At 46.9% G+C, this 19,802-nt stretch overlaps 1 protein-coding gene across 1 annotated transcript in view; it reads right to left on the bottom strand.

Moving 5' to 3' along the window:
* Nucleotides 1–1,455: 1,455 nt before the first annotated feature.
* STX1B (syntaxin 1B) overlaps nt 1,456–19,802 on the bottom strand; it is a 56,878-nt gene continuing 38,531 nt past the window's right edge. Inside the window, exons 2-10 of the mRNA XM_080978934.1 lie at nt 18,034–18,108; nt 13,341–13,440; nt 13,027–13,101; nt 11,897–11,970; nt 11,316–11,424; nt 8,804–8,877; nt 7,801–7,938; nt 6,684–6,794; nt 1,456–3,794 (exon numbers count right to left, since the gene is read on the bottom strand). Coding sequence (XP_080835060.1) covers nt 3,714–3,794; nt 6,684–6,794; nt 7,801–7,938; nt 8,804–8,877; nt 11,316–11,424; nt 11,897–11,970; nt 13,027–13,101; nt 13,341–13,440; nt 18,034–18,108 — 837 coding nt within the window. The 3' untranslated portion in view covers nt 1,456–3,713. The remainder of the gene's footprint in view (nt 3,795–6,683; nt 6,795–7,800; nt 7,939–8,803; nt 8,878–11,315; nt 11,425–11,896; nt 11,971–13,026; nt 13,102–13,340; nt 13,441–18,033; nt 18,109–19,802) is intronic.

Raw genomic sequence — 19,802 nt, 5'->3', positions numbered from 1 at the left:
GTTTCGCGCTGGTCTTCATGCACAGAAGGCAGAGCGAGGGATCGCCTCTCGTTTATGGCAGCCAGCGAGATCCCGCAGCAGCCTAGCTGCTCAGTGTAGATAATGGAAGGTCACAAAAGATGATCACTGGGTCAAGGCAATGCGGCTGGGGGAACAGGGCAGAGGAATCAAAACAAGTAAAAAAACCAACAACCCAGATCCTAAGGCTGTGATTCCAAGTACATGTACCTGAAAGCAAGAGCCACTTCACACATTCAGCAGAACCATGTGGTAAAGCACTTTGTGTGCCAAGCTGGGCTGTGGGTGGAGTTTTCAGCGCTCCAAAACTTCTTGCCAAAGAGAAAACAAGCATGTTTCAGGGAGACAGCTAGGCTGACTCTTTACGAGGATTCCGGATTTGAGAAGAAGGGTTTGTTAACACACAACCCCCTATCTCTAATCTGAAGTGGTCCAATGAAAGCTTTCCCTCCTGATTCTGCTGAAATGTAGAGACTGCCCTTAAGAGCCACTATAGGCGGGGGAACAACACACCCCAGAAATGTCCCAGAAAAACCGAGGCATCCCATTCTTTTTCTCGTGAGAGAATGGCAGCCATTTTGCGTGCCATGGTCTCACACAATTTTGTGCCATGATTTCCCCCTGAAAAAAAAAGCACGATCTCAGCGGCAACCCAAAATGCAAGGTTTTGGCCACCATGCCCAAAGAAAGCACGGGGCAGGGGAGGGGAATCGTGGCGCGAGATCACGACGCCCAAAATGGTGGCCGTTCTCTCACAAAAAAATATGGGAAGATGGTGTCCTTGTTTTTGCCTTCAAGGTGTTGGAAGGTATGGGACAAATGATATTGCATGGAATGCTATCAAATGCCTGCTGTGTGAATTAAGCCTGTTCTAGTTGATGCATTTGGGATCACCCTTCCAGGGAACCAATTGCCATATAAGTAAGTCTACACTACTGTAGCATCAGCTGACAACTTTAGTATAGTTGAGGCTATTTTCTTCTATTTTGCTACTGATGGTAGCAACAACCTTACTATTTTATTTTATTTTAGTTCCATGTTGAACTGCAGGGAAGAAACCCTGACAGTCCTTCTCCATCAAGTCTGGAAAACTGGAATGTTATTAGAAAAATGAACAAGCCTTCTACTGTTGCCCGTGTCCCTTTCGTTAACGGCTGATTTCTGGCAGTGGATTACTAAGACAGGCGTCTCTGTTTCTGATTCGAAATCGCTCAGAGCTGAACTGCATGTTCAAAAACACCACATCCAGCAAGGCCCCCTGGAGCCATACCATCCATGTCAGCATGCAAGTGAGGGGGCTACGTTCTAGAAGGTTCTCCTCCTGTCAGAATCTCTCTGAAAATAGAAAACGAGCACACCCAGGAGGAGATGAGGTTAAGCTGAAACCTATAAACTAGTTTTCCATTGGCAGGGAAAGTTTTTTTTTGGGGGGGGGGGTTAATGAAGAAGAATTCAAAATGTGAGAACTCCCCTGCAGTCTGACATGGTACACTCTGCATTTTGTGGGACATTTCTAAACAAGCACTGCAGCCCCGAAGGTGGCATTTTTGGCCCACGAAGGGCCAAGGCAGATGCGACATTAGTTATGTGGTGAGCCGTGGCGTGGATGATATTTGAAAATAAACATAAATACTCACTGGGCCAGATAAGGACTATGGCAATGGTTTTGAGTGAAACTGCCCCGCTCCCCACATGTTTGCAATGGGAGGGAAGCACCCACTGGTCCCTGGGCTTTCGTCCTACTGCAGAGAGCAGGCCCTCAAGGCACCTGATTCCAGTGGAGACGGTGGCAGCAGCAAATGGTTAAAGCTCCTTCTCCACAGCCCTGGTCATCCTCCGACACCCCCCTTCCTACTAATAGCTATTTATGATTTTTTAAAACATCATGCACACCAGGACAAAGTGTACGACTAACGTCACCTCTAGTTGTGGTCCTAATTTGAAGCCCAGAAGAGCGTCGTTTGCTCTGGTTTTCTTTTATTGCCAGATACAAATGAACTGAATTAAGAATCCAGTCCTATGTGCAAAGGCTGGGAGAATGGCAGAGTGGCTGGTCACAGTCATGAGCTAGCAGTAGTTCAGAATTCTATTTTCTGGCGCATGTTGAAACAGGGCGACTGGACGCCACAGTCTCTGTTTTCTAGTCTTGGGTACATTCACATCACAAGTTTTGAGGTAAGAGAGGAGCAAATGCCGCAGCCTTCCTGACGGCTCGACGTGGGAGCATTCCCTTTCCTAGCGCTCCTAAAGCAGATTCCTGGCTGCTGCAAATATTGCTTGATAATACTGTGCTGATATGTGAGCTTTGACACGTTGCTTGCTCCCCGCTGATATGGCAATCTTTTAAAAAGGTGGTCGTTATCAACACACCAATTTAACGTGGCCGTAGTCCACACTGAGTGTCTTTGGAAGCTAGAGCAGCAGGAACTTTTGGACGCAGCGATTCGATTTGCTGCTCCCCAAGTGTCCTGGAGCGCCATGATAATCCTTGAAATCTGAGGGGCTGATCCGGTTAGTCTCTTACACGTGCTGCCAGGCGTAGGCAACTTTCTGACAGCGGCAAGGGATGGGGTTGGGGCCTGTGGCAGGAAAGTTCTGCCTGTGGAGCCACACACAAGGTGGGGAAGACGGACAAGGAAGAAGATGCAGCAGATGAACAGATTGTGCCCTGAGAATTGACTCAATTTTTCCAGGTACCTAAGAATGAAAACTTCAGGGTTGTTGTTGTTTGTGTGTGTATCTGTGTGTTTTGGAATACAGTCGAACTTAATCCATTCCGGGAGTCGAAACGGTTCAAAAACCAAGGTGCGGCTTCTGATTGGCTGCAGGAGCTTCTGCAGCCAATCGGAAGCTGCGGAAGCCACGACGGACGTTCGGCTTCCGAAAAGCATTTGCAAACTGGAAAACTCACTTCCGGGTTTGCAGCGTTCGGGAGCCAAGACGTCTGAGTACCAAGGCGTTTGAGAACCAAGGCATGACTGTACTTGCAACGAACGCTACTCTTGGAAACGCCTGTTTTCCCCAAGGTTACCCATTGCCAGCTATGAAAAGGGAGTGTCTGTCAGTTGCGCGAGGTGTACCGTTCACCATTCCCTTTCTACAGGCAATGAGGGGGAACCTGAACACGGACCCTAGCCCTGCGTGCAACAGAGTATGTTCCAAACAGCTGTGCGCTAGATCGCGGCCCTCGCTAGTGCCTAGTACTCCAGCATTAATGCTTCCACCTATTCCCCCCCTCCCTTTCAGGTATCTCTCCTGTCCTAGCACTTTAAACAACGGCCCGTTTAGAGATGACTGCCCGATTCGTGGCCAGGTCCTTTCCCACACTGAGACAGGAAAAGAGCTCCACAAACCATTTCTTCCCTCAGGGTTAACCATTGATATGAAGGGGGAAATCGCCGGGGTGGGCAGGAATTACACGTTTTGGACCATGGTAGAGGGGAGGGGGAGAGGAGGTGCGGTTACGAGACACCCGGTTGAGGCCCAGAATCTCTGGAAATTCTGGGCAGAACCCTGGTGTCCAGCAAATGAGTAAAAATGGATGAGAAAGATGATGCTGAACAACAAACTTAGATTTGCTGACCCGATAAAGTTGTTTTTATCTATAGGTAGCTGGAACATGTGCTGTTATATCCACTGCATGTACAATTTTTAAATTATTATTATAATATTATTATTATTATTTTTGCTTTAATTTACAACCCAAGCGTGCCCCCAATGGAGGAGGCCAGTACTATACCAAGAACCACACAACAAATTATAATCATAATTTTCTTCTACATTACCCAAGAAAATCCACGGAGCAATACGGAAAAGGAGAGAGAGGAGGGAGGGGAGGAAAGAAAGACAAGCGAGCATTAGTAACAGGCTGTTGTAGGCGAGGCGTTGAGTCTCAAACTGCGGGCCACCATGTTGTGCACTCCTGCACAGTACACAATCGAAGCGACACATTTTCAGCAAGATACAAATGGCTGTGATGCAAGGGAAACCCACAAACCTCAAAGGAACTGACCGTGGGCTGTAGACCCACCAAGCCAGCCTTCCCTGACCTGTCATCCTCCAGCTGTTTTGGACTACAGCACCCAGGCTGGCTGTGGCTGATGGGAGTTGTAGTCTGAAATCATCAGGTTCTGAAAGGCCTACACCAGGCCATGCACGTGAGTTTGAGTGGCAGCCACCAGAGAATGGACCAGGGTAGAGCTATCCATCACAAATGGTGTTTGATATCACCGACCAAGACAGCAACCAAGAAGTAGACTCCCTCCCTCCCTTCCTCTCTTTGAATGCCTCCTCAAAATATTTAATTTCCATCTTGGCCTTTGGCCATCCTGACTGTGGCGCAATGGGTCAGTGCGTCTGGCTATTAACCAGAAGGTTGGTGGTTCGCGCCCGCCCAAGGATGGCTGTGGACAGGATTCCTGCATTGCAAGGAGTTGGACTAGATGACCCTCAGGGTCCCTTTGAGCTCTATGATTCTATGACCATCCCCTTTGTCCTCATTCCCAACCACCATCAGGTTTTCAGTACTTGCCACTGCGTTCATCCATAGGCCAGCCTCCCTTCTCTCTGCACTTGTCAGCTTCCCCCTTGCCTATTTTAGAACAAAAGTTCGTTCCCACCTCTCAGGCTCTGTAAGATGCCATCAACGCCAATGGCTTGGTATCAGACATGGGCCTGGGGAGGGTGGGGAAGATCTGGCTGGTGAGCAAATTCCTTATCTCCCTCACTCCGCATAGGACAAGTTTTATGGGTGGGTGGGGCTGCCCATCTGTCAATCACCTGATATAATAATGATGTCAGATGACCTCTTTTTACCCACATGGTCTGAAACCAAGCTGTGCAAACAAAGGCTGTGATTGCTGGGGTTTGCAAAGCGTCACCAACACAGCTAGGCAAGCCTTGGCGATTGGCCGGTTGGTACCACCAATCTCAACACTGCCTGCAACCCCCCTTTTCAGACTTTGTTGTCTAAAACATCTGGAGAGTCGCGGGTTGTGATCCACAGGCTGACATTTCTGATAAATGTGTGATTTAGGATGAATATGCAGATTTTAATCAAGGGCTCCTTGCAAGAGCCCTTGTTGATAGCTTTATTGTAAAAGGACCATATTCATAGATTCCTTTAAAAACAACCTTAATCCCAGTTCTGTCCCTATGATAATTGTTAACTGTTTTAATTCTCCGGTGTCTGTGTGCATAAAATTTGATTGCAAATAAAAATTCCTGCAAGGAAGGTCAATCAAGTTGCAGGACGCAAGGGAGAGGACTTTCCTAATGCTGGCCACAAATTTATGAAACTCTTCACCTGTTTATACCTGACCAGCCCTTTCTATTCAGGTTTCTAAAGAGCTTTTTCTTCTTGTAAAAAAAACTTACTCATTCCAACATGCGTTTCCTTGATGATTTCAGGTTGATGCTGTGGAAATGTATTTTTAAATCTTTCGGCCGAGAGCTATAATAAGCTCTTAACTGCTGTCAGTTTGTGGTGTTTAAAATAGTTGCTCGATTTTATAAACAGTTATGTTATGTACTGTCAGATGACTTGCAAGAGAGGCAACCTAACAATATTATAAGGAATAAATAAGGAACAGAGGGTAAAGAAACCCATTTGGTTCAGTTACCACAGGGGTGGGGAAGCTATCAAAATTTAATTTTAAAAAACCAAATAAATAAATTTCAGGCTGAGGGCCACATTTCCTCATGGACAGGCTTCTGGGGGCCACCCGTCAGCAGTGGGAGGGGCTAGAGGCAGAAGTGGGAGGAGCAAGACCTATGACTCTTACCTGTCTACAATCGCCTACATGCCATAAGCCAGAGTTTTCTACACAACATGGACACACAACTCACTCCATCCAGGGAAGCAAGAAACAATTGTCACAGTTCAATGACACATTCCAGGCTGGCAGAAGCAGTCAAGGAGAGAGTGATGCATGGTCAGTGAGGGGCATGGGTGGCCTTGCAAGACTCCTGAGGGTCAGGGCAGATAGGCCTGGAGGGAATTCTCCACCCCTGAGTTATCATCATTTCCATTTAAAAGGCTTTCAGTTAGTATGGCTGTGAAACTCCTCCTTCTGAAGTGTTGGAGTCAGAGGAGATAGTACCAAAAGAGAAGGAGAAAAGGTCTGGTTCCAAGTAAGGCAGTTTCACTTAGGTTCAAAATTATAGTCATACCTTGGAAGTCGAACGGAATCTGTTCCGGAAGTCTGTTTGACTTCCAAAACCAAATCATGGCTTCTGATTGGCTGCAGGAAGCTCCTGCAGCCAATCAGAAGCTGCGGAAGCCCTGTCAGACATTTGGGTTCCAAAAGAACGTTCGAAAACCGGAAGAGTCACTTCTGGGTTTGCGGCGTTTAGGAGCCAAAAAGTCCGAGTTCCAGGGCGTTTGAGATCCAAGGTACGACTAGAAGCCACTGTACCCACTTTATTTTTCGCTCCCAAACCAACGTTAAGAATCTGGAATCCATAGGTAATTTCCTAATTGTGGAGATTTTCTCTGCGATCTCTCTTTCTTCTGAACTTGGCTTGACTCCTCAGTTTTCCGTTCTCAGCCATGCCTTCTCCAACGCATTTTACTCATTCCAGGTTCCTGACTGCCTCTTGCGCCTAGAGAGGAACATTAGCCCTCTCTGCCTTCCTTGCCCCGTGTCCCAACCGCTCCTACTTACCCTCCGAGCCTTGCTCTGGTATTTTACAGCTTTCTTGGTGTCAGAGACGGCTCTTTCCACGTAATCAACGGAATGCTCGACATTGTATTCAATGCGGTCAATCATCTCCCCCTGAAATGGTAGAAAGCGGCGACTTGTGAAGGTAAGGCGAGTTAATTCGGTCAACGGCTATGGCTGATAATCTGATCATCCTGACCCTTTCCTCCAAGGTTAACATATCCACAACAACCCTGCGAGGCTCAGGACAACAACTAGCCAGAAACAATTCAATGAGTTTTTATGGCTCCATGGGTTTTGAACCCAAGTCTTTCCCAGTTAAAGCCCAAACCTCTGTGCTCGTTGATTTGGTTTGTACATGTTTCATGTGAAGTACTCCACACACAAAATAACTCCCAGCCAAGGTTTAACTTGAGCAAAGGGATACAAACATGAAATCCTAGTTGGGGGCAGGGGGGGTTGGCTGTAAGAGCTCAGCTTGGAAAATGTGCTTCTGAACATGTACAAAGTTTTCTTTCTTAGCAAAGAGGAGCCACTCACCTGAGAATACAGGGCAAGGTGTGTGTGTGTGTGTGTGTGTGTGTGTGTGTGTGAGAGAGAGAGAGAGAAGTTTCCAGGTAACTGAGCCCTGAGACTTCTCATTTTAGAATTTTAGAATTACAGATACTGAAGCTATTATACTGAACCACGGAGATCCCTCTGCACTGACTTCTGAGGGGTGTGTGTGATGAAGTCTGTAGTCCCCAATGAAACTATTTTATTTATTTAATTATAAGCAAGACCTAGAACTGCTGTGTGGAGTGCTCCTGTTCAAGATTCCAGATTTTTATTTTTGCCTTTTTTATTATCACATTGCTTCCAATGGTGGGAGCACCCACGGAAGAGCCTCAGATGGAGACCCCAGAAACGCAGATGAGTCAATGCTGGAGAATGTACCGGAGTCCTAAGCCATACAGGGTCTTAAAGGTAAGGAATAGGGAGCCACTGGAATTGGTTTCCAAGCGGGGTATGATATGATCCCATCTCCTGTTCCCTCTTCATTGTCTAGCTGCTGCGTTGTGAAGGGACTGAGTTACACAGCGTCTTCAAGGACAGCTCCACATTGACCCTGCGGCCGTACCTGGCTCTCCACCAACATAGCCATGTCCACAAACATGTCATGAAGCTCCCGGATGCTGGTTTCCAGTTTGATAATCTCGTTGTGCCGGGTTTCAATCTCGTTCAGGGCCTGCTTCGTCATCTGTGAGTCCATTTTGATCTGAAGGAAACAACACGAGTCAAGACGAAAGAAAGACAGACAGACAGGCAGACAGAATTCTGCACTAAGGAAAACTCCTGCACTCCAATGCCCCCACAAGCCTCTGGGGAAGCCTCCGTCCCACTTTTTGAATAAACAATGTAAACTGACAAGCAGTGATACAGATTGAAAGACAGAACCACATAGACTTGTTAAATGTGGCTGTTGTCCTAGGAACCACAGCTTCTGTTGTTGTTGTTGTTGTTGTTGTTGTTGTTGTTGTTGTTGTTGTTGTTAAAGGTTGTATACCACCCTATACCTGTAGGTCTCAGGGTGGTTCACAACATAAAGTTACAATATAAAAGCACAAAATACATAATAGAAATAATTAAAACAATTAACAGTACTATAATGTATACAAACTAATAAAAAGTACACTCCCAACAAAAGCCCCTAAACAATACCCCAGTACACAAATACAAAGTAACATATAACATTTGAAAACAATTTAAAAGAACCCCATCCCCAAATAAAACAGCACCCACCCAAGTTACAACCCCATCCCTGTTAGAACAATGGACCAAAGAGGTTAAGAGGAGGAACCTGGAGAGCCTGCTTCTTATATGTTAAGAAATGTTGGCAAACTTCTATTCCCTATGACTATGAAGGGAAGCAGGGAAGAACAGGGCATTGTAATATCAGTGGTTGGGGTTTCAGCATCCTGCCTGACATTCTGCCCCTCCTTGAACCTGCTTACTTCATTCCCAGTCTGACCCATAAATTCCAAGGACCCCCAGCGCAGTTTCCTAGCAGAGCACCCCAACACTGTCATTTCCTAAGCTTGGAACCACAAGACGGCCATGTCTGACATGCTTGGGATACGTACGTCATCGGTGAAGATTGCCAACTTTCCACTCTCCAGCATGTCTTCTAGCTCCTCGTTAGTTGTTGTCCTGCCAGCTGCGAAAAGGGAAGACCGGAGCCATGATGAATCGCCACACTTTATAATACACATTATAATACACCGCCTTATTGCTTCAACAAAGCATTCGCACCCTGGCCTCCCGGTGAGGAAACTGGCACATTGTTTGTTTTGATCTCCTTGTTTCCAGTTCGTATAAAAGTGAGCAGGATCCCTTCCACCAGTGAGGCATGCAACTACCGGCAAGAGGGAGGCAGGAGAATATGCTTTTAGGACAGCCCAGTGGCGTAGCGTGGATTGCTAGCAGCTGGGGTTGCATGGAAGGGAGGGAAACGGACTGAGTACGGATGTGCATTCAACTGCCTAACGGCGTCCGTGTCACTCAGGAGATCGCAGTCTCAGAGATAAGAAAAGAAGAGTCGCTCTGTTGTCTGGAGAGGTCACTTCCTGGTTTGCATGGAGAAGCCATTTTCAATGGAGCCCAGCGATGGAAGCAGGAAGCTGCATCAGACCTTCCACGTATCTTTATTTTCCAGGGACAGTCCAGGATTTACAGAAGCCGTCCCAGTTTCTGATTTGACCCCAGAATGTCCCTATTTTCATGGGAGAAATGTTGAAGGGTATGGACTTATGTGACTCCTGAGCCAAGGAGATAAGTAGCTATGCAACCTTTAGAAGACATCTGAAAGCAGCCCTGTATAGGGAAGTTTTTAGGGCAACCCAGTTAGATGGGTGGAGTATAGATAATGAAATAATAATAATAATAATAATAATAATAATAATAATAATGGAATAGGATGAAAGCACCTAGCTATAGACAGCAGCTCTGCCTTTTAAAAACTCACAGTGGCTACTTGCCCCTATGAGGCAAAGGCAACCGCTACAAAAAAACAGCCGCAACGAAGTATGACTGAGGATGGGTTGGTGTGTGGCGGCTCCTCGCACTTCAGGTTGTAATAGTGCCAGCATTCACGCCTGCTTGAGGTTGTCGTGCGAGCCCAGCCCCCTGATCTCGGATAATAAGAGGCCAGCGGCCATCACAAGGCAGTGAAGAAAAGCCACTCTGCACATGCTCGGTAGGTCTCTTGTCTTCATCATGGAGACCAAAGCTATCAGTAGCTACTATATGTTCTGCCTCCACTGTTGGAGGCAAGATACCTCGGAATACTAGTTGTCAGGAATCGCAAGTGTGGAGAGTTGTCCTCAGGCCCTAACTTGGGTAAAGGTAAAGGGACCCCTGACCATTAGGTCCAGTCGAGGATGACTCTGGGGTTGTGGTGCTCATCTTGCTTTACTGGCCGAGGGAGCCGGCGTACAGCTTCTGGGTCATGTGGCCAGCATGACTAAGCCGCTTCTGGCAAATCAGAGCAGCGCACGGAAACGCCGTTTACCTTCCTGCCGGAGTGGTACCTATTTATCTACTTGCACTTTGATGTGCTTTCGAACAGCTAGGTTGGCAGGAGCAGGGACCGAGCAACGGGAGCTCACCCCGTCGTGGGGATTTGAACCACCAGCCTTCTGATCGGCAAGTCCTAGGCTCTGTGGTTTAACCCGCAGCACCACCCGCATCCCAACATAGGGTAGGGTTGCAATATTCCAAAAAGTGAATATCTGGACAGAAAAGTTTTTGAGCTTTTTTTTTGCCATACGTCCAGATTTTTCTGGACATTTTGCCAAGATCCCAAAGGACCAGAGGGAAGTGTTTGTGTATGCTACAATGGCCTCTTGGATGCTACCAGCCCAGAGATGGAACGAAGAGATAACCCCGACCAGAGAAGAATGGCAAATCAAGTTGATGGAATATGCTGAAATGGCAAAACTAACTGGGAAGCTCAGGAATCAAGAAGACAAGGAATTTTAAAAAGAAAGGGAAATGTTTATAATGTATATACAAAATCATTGTAAACAGGTCAAAGCATTAGCAGGATTTTAAACACAATTGTAACGTAACAGAACGTATAGATAATTTAGGAAGATGAAAAATGTGCAAAGTATTGATATGCAGTTGAAAATAGAATCAATAGGATGGGATGGGGGCGGAGTCAGGAGATTCAGAGTAATCTTTATAATTAGATTGGGAATTGTTTTTGTTGTATGTTTATATTTTGGAAAATCAAAAATTTGTTTCAGAGAGAGAGAGAGAGAGAGAGAGAGAGAGAGAGAGAGAGAGCGCCTCAGGACTCTTCTTATGTCCTTATCGCTAATGTCATATATTTCAGCTCTTTCCTCACTAGTTACCGGATGAATGCAATTGTAGGATCATAGAACTGCAAAGTTGGAAGGGACATCAAGGGTCATTCTGACCACCCCCAGACAATACAGGAATCACAGCTAAATAATCCCTGGCAGAATGCTACCCGACAGAATGCTACTCCTAGATCGCCAGAGAGTTCTATTTTGGGGGGGAAACGTACCTAACAGGCCAGACCTAAGGAGGGAAGGCAGGGAATATATACAAGAGAGAGAATTAACGTACTTATCTCCAGCTGCCTCTGGATACGGTCCTTGCATCGGTCTCGATATTTGGACTGGGTTGTGTTGTATTCCGTCATCACCTCCACGAACTTGCGGGAAAGGGTCGAGTGCTAGGCAGCGAAATGGGGAGTCAGTCATGTTGGGGCACAGAGGAAGGTACCAAAGAGAGCGGACTGTACCCCTCATTCCCTCTGCTCCCCTGTTTCAATTTAAGACCCAAAACTACCGGTATTTATCACAGACCTTTGGAGTGTGTGTGTGTGTGTGTGTGTGTGTGTGTGTATGGGAGGGGAAATTGTTACGCAAATGATCTAAAGCTTCTGGCTGGCTACTGTGAGAACAGAATGCTGGACTGGATGGGCCATTGGCCATTGGCCATTGCAGGTCTCCCCCCAGGGTTTAGATGCATGGATTTAAAAACAATTTGGTCAGCTAAAAGGGCCCCCCCCCAATTAACCGGGAAGTTTTTTTTAAAAACAACAACATGCAATTTATTTTAAATATAAGTACTCTGGGGATGAGGGTGAGGGAAGAAGCAGAAGAAATAAGGCGAAATCCAATATATGTGACGAAGACAAGTACCTGCGTTTTCCGGATCCGCAAGTCAGCCGAGGATCGGTTCTGCACCTCTTCCTGCTCGATTCCCTGCTCAATCGCTGTAGAGAGGACAAGGGCAAAGAGATCAGGGCGGCTTTGGCGGAGAGTGAAGAGCTGTCTAGGTTAGAGCCTGGAGTTTCTGGGTTCTTCTCCTGCTGCCTCTAGTGGTGAGCTGCCAAGTTGCAGGTTCAAAGCTACCTAAGGGCTAGGACAGGAGCCAGCAACCTAAGGTCCATGGGCCACAAGCGGCCCATGGAGGTCGTTTAACCGACCCATGGACCCCCACCGCCCGCTCGGTCAGCTCCCGTGCACCACGCTAAAACAGCACGGAGCAGAGCGGGGATCACCTTCCACAATGCTGTCCGGCTTCCCATTGGCTTGCGATGGTTTGACCTCTTTTCCGTTTTAACAGTACAAATTCTACAAACGCCCTCCATATCTCCTCAGAATCATTTCTCCTGCATATTCCCCGTCCTACTCTATTCCAAACTTAAAAATGGAAAGCGTAATGCTGGTGGTCAACAAAAGAGGTTTAAAGACTGTCTCAAGGCAAATCTAAAAAAAAGTAGTATAAACACTGACAACTGGGAAACACTGGCCTGCGAGTGCTCCAATTGGAGAACAGCCTTTACCAAAGATGTCATGGGCTTTGAAGACACTCAAACTCAGAACGCAAGGGAGAAATGTGCTAAGAGGATGGCACGCTTGGCAAATCCACACCGTGATCAACTCCCGCCTGGAAACCAATGCCCCCGCTGTGTAAGAACGTGTGGATCCAGAATTGGCCTCCAAAGTCACTTACGGACTCATTGTTAAAACCATGTTTATGGAAGACAATCTTACTCAGCTATGAGTGATCGCCAAAGTTAAAGAAAGAAAAAGAAGAATGGCACGTGTTAATTCCCACACCTCATTATACCATTCTTCTATTATATATTCTGCTTGCCCCTTCCACTTCTTGGCTATAATAATTTGTGCAGCTGTCAATAAGTTTGTGAGCAAGTCATCCATAGCCTGCAAACCTCCCACTCCATCGTAAATGGATTACAATGCTACCTCTGGACTTTCGGTCATATATATATATTAACTTTATGTTGGGGAGACCCAGCTCTTACCTTTCAACTTGGAGCGCACCTTGTTGGCAGTCTTCTTGATGTCAGCTGTGAGATCCTCCAGTTCCTGCTTGGTCTCTACAAGGAAAATGCAAAAATAAATAAATGGGGGGAGTGTTTTGACAGCAGACCTGGGAGATGATTGAACTGTGTCCGTCCCGTCCCCCCCCCCATGCATTGTTTGCCTTCATCCTTGTGCAGGATCTAGAGAGAGAGCCTTGCGCACCCATCTTGGGCAAATTCACGCATGGCACGGGGCTTGTGCAAGCGCCATGGGACAGCATCACTAGACGTGACCCTCTGGGTGTTCCACTCACTCTCATCTGGGTTGGGGGCAGCCAAGATGGCACTGTGCTGCTTCTTCACCAGTTCCACATCTTCCGAGAGTTTCTCAATGCATCCGCGGATCTCCTCCACCTGGGGAAAGACAGGGAGGCAAGAAGTGAGCATAGGACCTCCCTCCTGTTGTGGTTCCTTGAACGCCCACCGCTAAGTAATTGATACGGTGACCCAGGGCTGCCACGGTCAATACGGGTCCTCTATGCTGCATTTAGCCAATCGTGGAGCCACAGAACTCTTAAGCTTGGAGGAGATTCCATGAAGGAGCCACAGAGGCGGGAAAAGGAGAGAGCGATACACAGGCCTCGTTTCCACATTCTGCCATGTGCAGAGTGAGAGCATCAGGCAGGAGGGGGAAGTACCTCTGTCACCAAACATCTATGGTACACTACCAAGGTCCTTGCATTAATTTACAACACCCTGATCAACTTAGGTCCAGGGTACCTTGGGGACTGCTTGAACCCTTATATCTCAGCTCAGCCACTGAGATAATCTGCAGTAGTCTTGTTAGTTGTTCCCTGAGTTGGTCAGGATCATTTCACAACAAGGAACTGAGATTTTGGTGCCATAGGGCCAGGATTGTGGAATAATCTGCCAATGGAAATACAGTGGGCGCCTTCTGTTTAATGTTAAAAAATAATTAATAATACAACTGCCCATAATATTTAACTGATTTTAAGTTGTTTTTTTAAAAAAAATGCTCTTTATGGCATGGTTTTATGTACAATTGTGTAAAACCACTCTGATATTTATTTTTTTAATGAACAACAGTATATAAATATTTTTTATAAATGAATAAAAACAAATATTTCTTTGCACTGACAGTTTTGCTACAGTTCACTGAGACTATGATCTCTTTGGCAGATTTAATACAAAAACATGCAATATAAGAAATAAACAAAGCAGCCAATTAAAAAGCAATAGGAATATTGAATGCAGACATGTCACAGAGCAGCTGACTGAAGCTTGGGGACTTCTGGCGGTCCATGAACTACAGTTTGGGAAACTCTGACTTAAATGTTCCCTAAATACCTTTTTGTCGGTCTGATAGAGTAGTTTTCCTCAGTTAAATGACTGTAAGGCCTCAGCATAGCCACCAGGGAGCACTGTGCTGAAGAAAGGAGTTGAAATACGGACCCGGAGGCAAACTACCAGGAGACGCTCTCCAAGGTCCTGAAATCTGCAGCCGACTCGCCCAACCACAGACAATAGCTTTGCTGGCGCCCCTCAATCAAGCATCACAAATCCTGGGCCAGCCCTGCTTCCCTCATGCAGCGGAATCACAGTTTCAGGTTCGATGGGACAGCTGCATATTCCTCAGGGTCCCGTCCAAGTCTACAGTTCTATGATTCTATGTTGGAACAGAGTGCAGCTTTCGAACTCAGGTCTGCCTCAGTCGTGTATAAAGAGGGGTGTGAACTAAGAGGATTTGTAGGACATATGGAGTTCATGGGTATAAGAATCCCCACCCATTGTTTAACTTCCCCAGAGTTTCTCCCCGTGTGGGCTTTTCCTCCCCTAGAGACCCACTTACAGAGCTAGAGCACAGCTGAGGGAAAATGACTTCATAAATGAGGTTTCAGGGAGGCAGCCACCAATTTAGTAGTTCTCTTTGGGGGAAGCTGCCAGTCTAAGCAGGAGTGGGGCAGGCCCAGGTCTTAAATAGATGGGTCTTCCACTATCATATGTAGCCTGAGCCCAAATGTCCACAAATTGATCCAGTGTGGCGTAGTGGTTAGAGGCTCAGACTAGGACCCGGGAGGCCAGGGTTCGAATCACCACTCTGCCATGCAGCTCGCTGGGTGACCTTGGGCCAGTCACTGCCTGTCAGCCTAATCTACCTCTCAGGGTTGTTGTGGGAATTAAATGGGGGGGGGACACGTACACCGCCTCAAGCTCAGTGGAGAGAAAAGGGGGGCCACAAAAGCAATAAATAAGATTGGATCGTTAATTACGGGTCTCACTGGTAACTAACTCCCTGATGAGTGCTGAGGCTGATAAGAATCCAGGCACCCACCGGAAAAGACTGCAAGAATGTTTACAATCTTGGGTCAAAGCTACGCAACAACATTTGCTAATTTTGCATGAAATGATGCAATCTGTATGCTTTATTTGAGAGAGGGAGGGTGAGTGGGCTGTAGGTGGTTTTTATTTTTTTTAAATAGAACTTGGAATTCAAAGGAAAGAGAGGCAAGAGCTGTCTGAGGCATGGATTTCCTCCAAGCAGCCACAGCACGCTGCGGAATTGCTTCAGAGAAACGGCAAGATTTCTCTGGGGTGTAGTGCGATGATCTCAGCCACGAGTTGCGACTTGTGAACAAGACCCAACAAGCAAACGTGGATTTCACAGTTGTGGGTGGCTGCCATCCCGGTGGCATCTCTCTGCCTCCCCCCCCCCTCCAATCCTTCCACCTCTGACGCCTGCGCATCGCAGAGGCTGCATAGAATCATTAACAAGATGCTCTTGCATACTAAAAGCCATGCTGCTTGAATATTAATGCGCTCCGCTCTCGTGCAGATCCCAGGCACGTGTTGAAGCAGGAGTTAATTCAGGGCATGGGGGCTCATAGGCTCCGTCTCCTATGCAAAAGCAGGCTGTGAAGAAGTGGGAAGGAGAGGACCTGGAACAAGGGTGGCCACCTTCTCTAATCCTGGCAGCCATTTGGTTTCCGCACAGCGGTCTGGGAGCTGGAAGTATGTATTGCTGCACAAAACCGACCTCTTTACGGGTTCTCAGACTCTATAATGAAGCAAGAGCTCTCCAGCATGAAAGGACCTCATTGTTCAGAGGCAAATAGGCTCAGGCACGGCTGAGGAATGACGTACCAAACCCAAAACAAGAGGAAACATTAAACTGTAGAATCTCTCCCTCCCTCACACACACACACAGAGACACCCCTTTCAAAAACTATGTCTTTCCCTTACGCTTTGAAACCTAGGGTTGTATCCAATGCTACTCAAGAGTAGACCCATTGAAATGAATAAACACAACTAACTGAGGTTCGTTAATTTCAGTAAATGTACTCTGAGCATAGGAGCCAACTCCTAGGGGCCGGGGTCCCTTTGGCCCTCCAAATAAAATATCTGATGGGACCAGGGCCCCGCAAAATTGATAGGCATTGCCATTCGAATGGTGCGCATGTGACACATCTTTTGATCGATTATGAAGGACAGGGCTTACCCCCCCCCCCAATATTTTATTCAAGTTGGCACCCCTGAATCTGAGGAAATTTAAGTTGGAGATAACCCCTAGATGCTCGTCAGCTGGTCTCCTTAAATCTGTGTCTGCCCTGATCATTAAATAATGTGTTTTGAGTGAGGGGGTTTCATTTTCAGAGGGGGTGTAAGCTTCCCTGCTCACCGTTGACTCCCTTGCAGTCTCTCTTTGACCAAGGGGGAAATGCTTCAGGCGAGGGGCTGTGGGGAAGAAGAAGCAGGCAAGCGGGGGAGGTTAAGCTCCCCTCCCCTCATGCCTCCTCTTCTACTTTTGTGTGAGAGAGAGATTGGGTGAAGTCTAGGTTTAAAGAGGCTGCTATCGTGCCCTTTTCAGGCCTCAGAGAACTTGTTTTTAAAAAGAAATAAACGTGTTTGCTGATTGCCACATGAACGAGACAACAGTATTTAGCAGTACAGTCATACCTTGGTTGATGAACGACTTGCGCGTCAAACGATTTGGCTCCTAAAGGCCACAAACCCAAACATGAGTGTTCCGGTTTGCAAACGTTCTTTTGGAACCCAAACATCTGGCGTGGCTTCTGCAGCTTTTGATTGGCTGCAGGAGCTTCCTGCAGCCAATCGGAAGCCATGCCTTGGTTTTCAAACATTTCAGAAGTCGAACAGACTTCCAGAACAGGTTCTGTTTGGCTTCCAAGGTACAACTGTGTTAAAACAAGTGACGAGTATAGCCTGCAATATGCCAAATCAGCCATCCCAGTGCCATCCAGATGTTCTGTACTACAACTCCCATTAGTCCTGGAGATGATGGGAGTTGTAGTTCAGAAAAACTGGAGGGCACCGGGTTTGCAAAAGCTAGCCTATAGAGCCATGGGATCTTAAGCTATATTTCAGTGCAACCTCCCTTAGCCATGGCTCAAGAAGTTAAGCTTCTACAGAAAAGGGAGAGGGACCCTTTGCCCTCCAGATGCTGTCGGGCTTCATTTCTCATCAGTCCCAGCCAGCACAGCCAAAGGACAAGGATGATGGGAACTGTAGTCCAGCATCATCTGGAGTTGCCACAGGTTCTCTGCCACTGGTCAAGATCTCATGACTGTTGAGATAAGCTTCAAAATATATGGACAAAACCTGGGGAGATGTCAGAAGCTGGAAAGGAGTATGATTACTCAAGGGGTAGGACTTGGTACAATATGTAGTGCAGCCTTCACCCCTCCTAGTGTCTTCCAGCTGCTTTGGACTACAACTCCCATCAGCCCCAGCCCTTATGGGAGTTGTAGTCCAAAAAAGCAGGAAGGCACCAGGTTGGCGAACGCTGTTGCAATTCAAGCAGAACACCAGATAAATGAAAGCATAACAGCAGACCAAAGAAGAGCCCACACCAAGGTCCATGCCAGGGATGGGGGACCTGCAGCCTTCCAGATGTTGGACCACAACTCTCAGCATCCCTGACCACTGACCATGCTGCTGTGACACCTTCAAGGCTGTCCTTCCTCTTACCTGTTCGAAGAACTCATCCATGAAATGGTCTCGGTCCACGTGCACCACCTCTTCCTCATCGTCGCTGTCTTTGGCCTGCCCAAGAGACAACATTTCCACAGGTTAGGACACCCTCCTGGCTCTGTCCTCATAGATACCCTGATGCTCTCCCCTTCTGTGTGTTTCAAAGCACACATATTATGTAGCCAATTGCCATTTCTTCACTACACAGTGAAAAGTGGGAGGGGGAACCATTTGGGGGAAAGCAGCAAGCTTTTAACCTTTCCCAATTGCCCCTTCTCCCCTATTTAAGCAGATGCACACAGACACTCAGCAGATTCCCCCAACCAGCATTTCAGGCCCTTGTTTCTGTTGCAAATATCCATATTCCTTCCTAGGCCTCATTCTTTCCCACCCTCTTTCTCTCTGATTTGCCTCTTGCATTTACTTCTTGATTCTTTATCTGTATTTCGGTAGAGCAGAGCAGCAGTTTCGTCCTAGCCCATATGGCATCATCAAAAGTAAAGATGCTTGGGATGAATCCCCTCTTCCTAGCCCAACTAAGAGATGTTGCCAACCATCAGAAAGGAAGAATTAGATAGCCCTGGTTTCTGAAAGGCGCCATTGCTATGAATCTCGTAACACGAAATCGCCATCCTCAGCAGAAAACAAGCCAAGAAAACTTGACTGAAAGGGCATGTGTGAGACTTCACACTTCACACCCTTCAGCAAAAGTTTGTTAGGGAGAAAGGGAATGACCAGGGGAGCCAGGAAAATGACATATATCCAGTGAGAAGGAAGAAAAGGAGCAGTGTTTGTGGTTGCTACATGCTTTGGGTTCATTCCACCTCATTTTTAATTCTGAAGCTCAGCCCTGGAATAAGTGAAGCAATAATGAAGACCTGACTGTAGCTGACCACATGCAGAGATGTCTGCTTTGCTATGGGTTAACCACAACCAGCCCCTATTCATTTATTTAAAAAATATTGCTACCCACCCTTCGTCAACTGATTCCTGTGGAATATACAAAAGTGTGGATGAGGCCCCTAGACATCTGGGATTAAAAACAGGGTGATCGGGGAACACAGAGCATGCTCCCACTAGGCAAATTTGAAATGTCACAACTCACATTTTAAAAATTAAGAACTGTCTAAAACCCCAAGAGGGAGAAGTAACAGATTAATCTCCTCAAACTGGCAACAAAATCCAGGAATCATGCCTTCCTGCTCTAAGAAGCTACACCCATTTCCGGCTCCTAGAGCTGAGGAGAAAACCTGAGGGTCTGTTTTCTAGAAATGCAAGCAGTTTCCTTTGGGATCTAAAAGGAAAACCTAGGAGACCCAGTTCCCCACACTTCCATCCCACAAGGCCTCATTTTCGTTCCAGAGCAGAAGAGCTGGGTTAGAGAACCCAAAAGAAATACCACAAACATTTGCCTCACGCAGGGGGGAAAACTATTTGTGGACCAGACAGGCCCAGTCTCCAAGCTCCTTTTAACTGTGTGGTCATGATGACTTGTGTTCATGATGGCATGGGCTGGTTATTCACAATCTCACTTTCACGACTGTTTGCAGGTGCAGCAGTTTGAGGGCATACATATTGCTTTGTTTCCAGTCTCATAACTTCCTCCTGAAATCCCGTAACGTGTTATTATACCGCCATATTCCGGGAAGTGTGTGTTTGTTATGTCCTGCTTTGCCCCTCCAAATCATGACAATGTGACAGCGCCCAGCAAAGACTAAGGTAAAGGCAAAGGGACCCCTGACCATTAGGTCCAGTCATGACTGACT

The sequence above is a fragment of the Podarcis pityusensis genome (genome assembly GCF_964106645.2).
Source record: "Podarcis pityusensis genome assembly, chromosome: 13".
NCBI lineage: Eukaryota > Metazoa > Chordata > Lepidosauria > Squamata > Lacertidae > Podarcis > Podarcis pityusensis.
The sequence above is the reverse complement of the archived record's forward strand: the minus strand, read 5'-3'. Positions and strand labels throughout refer to the sequence as shown.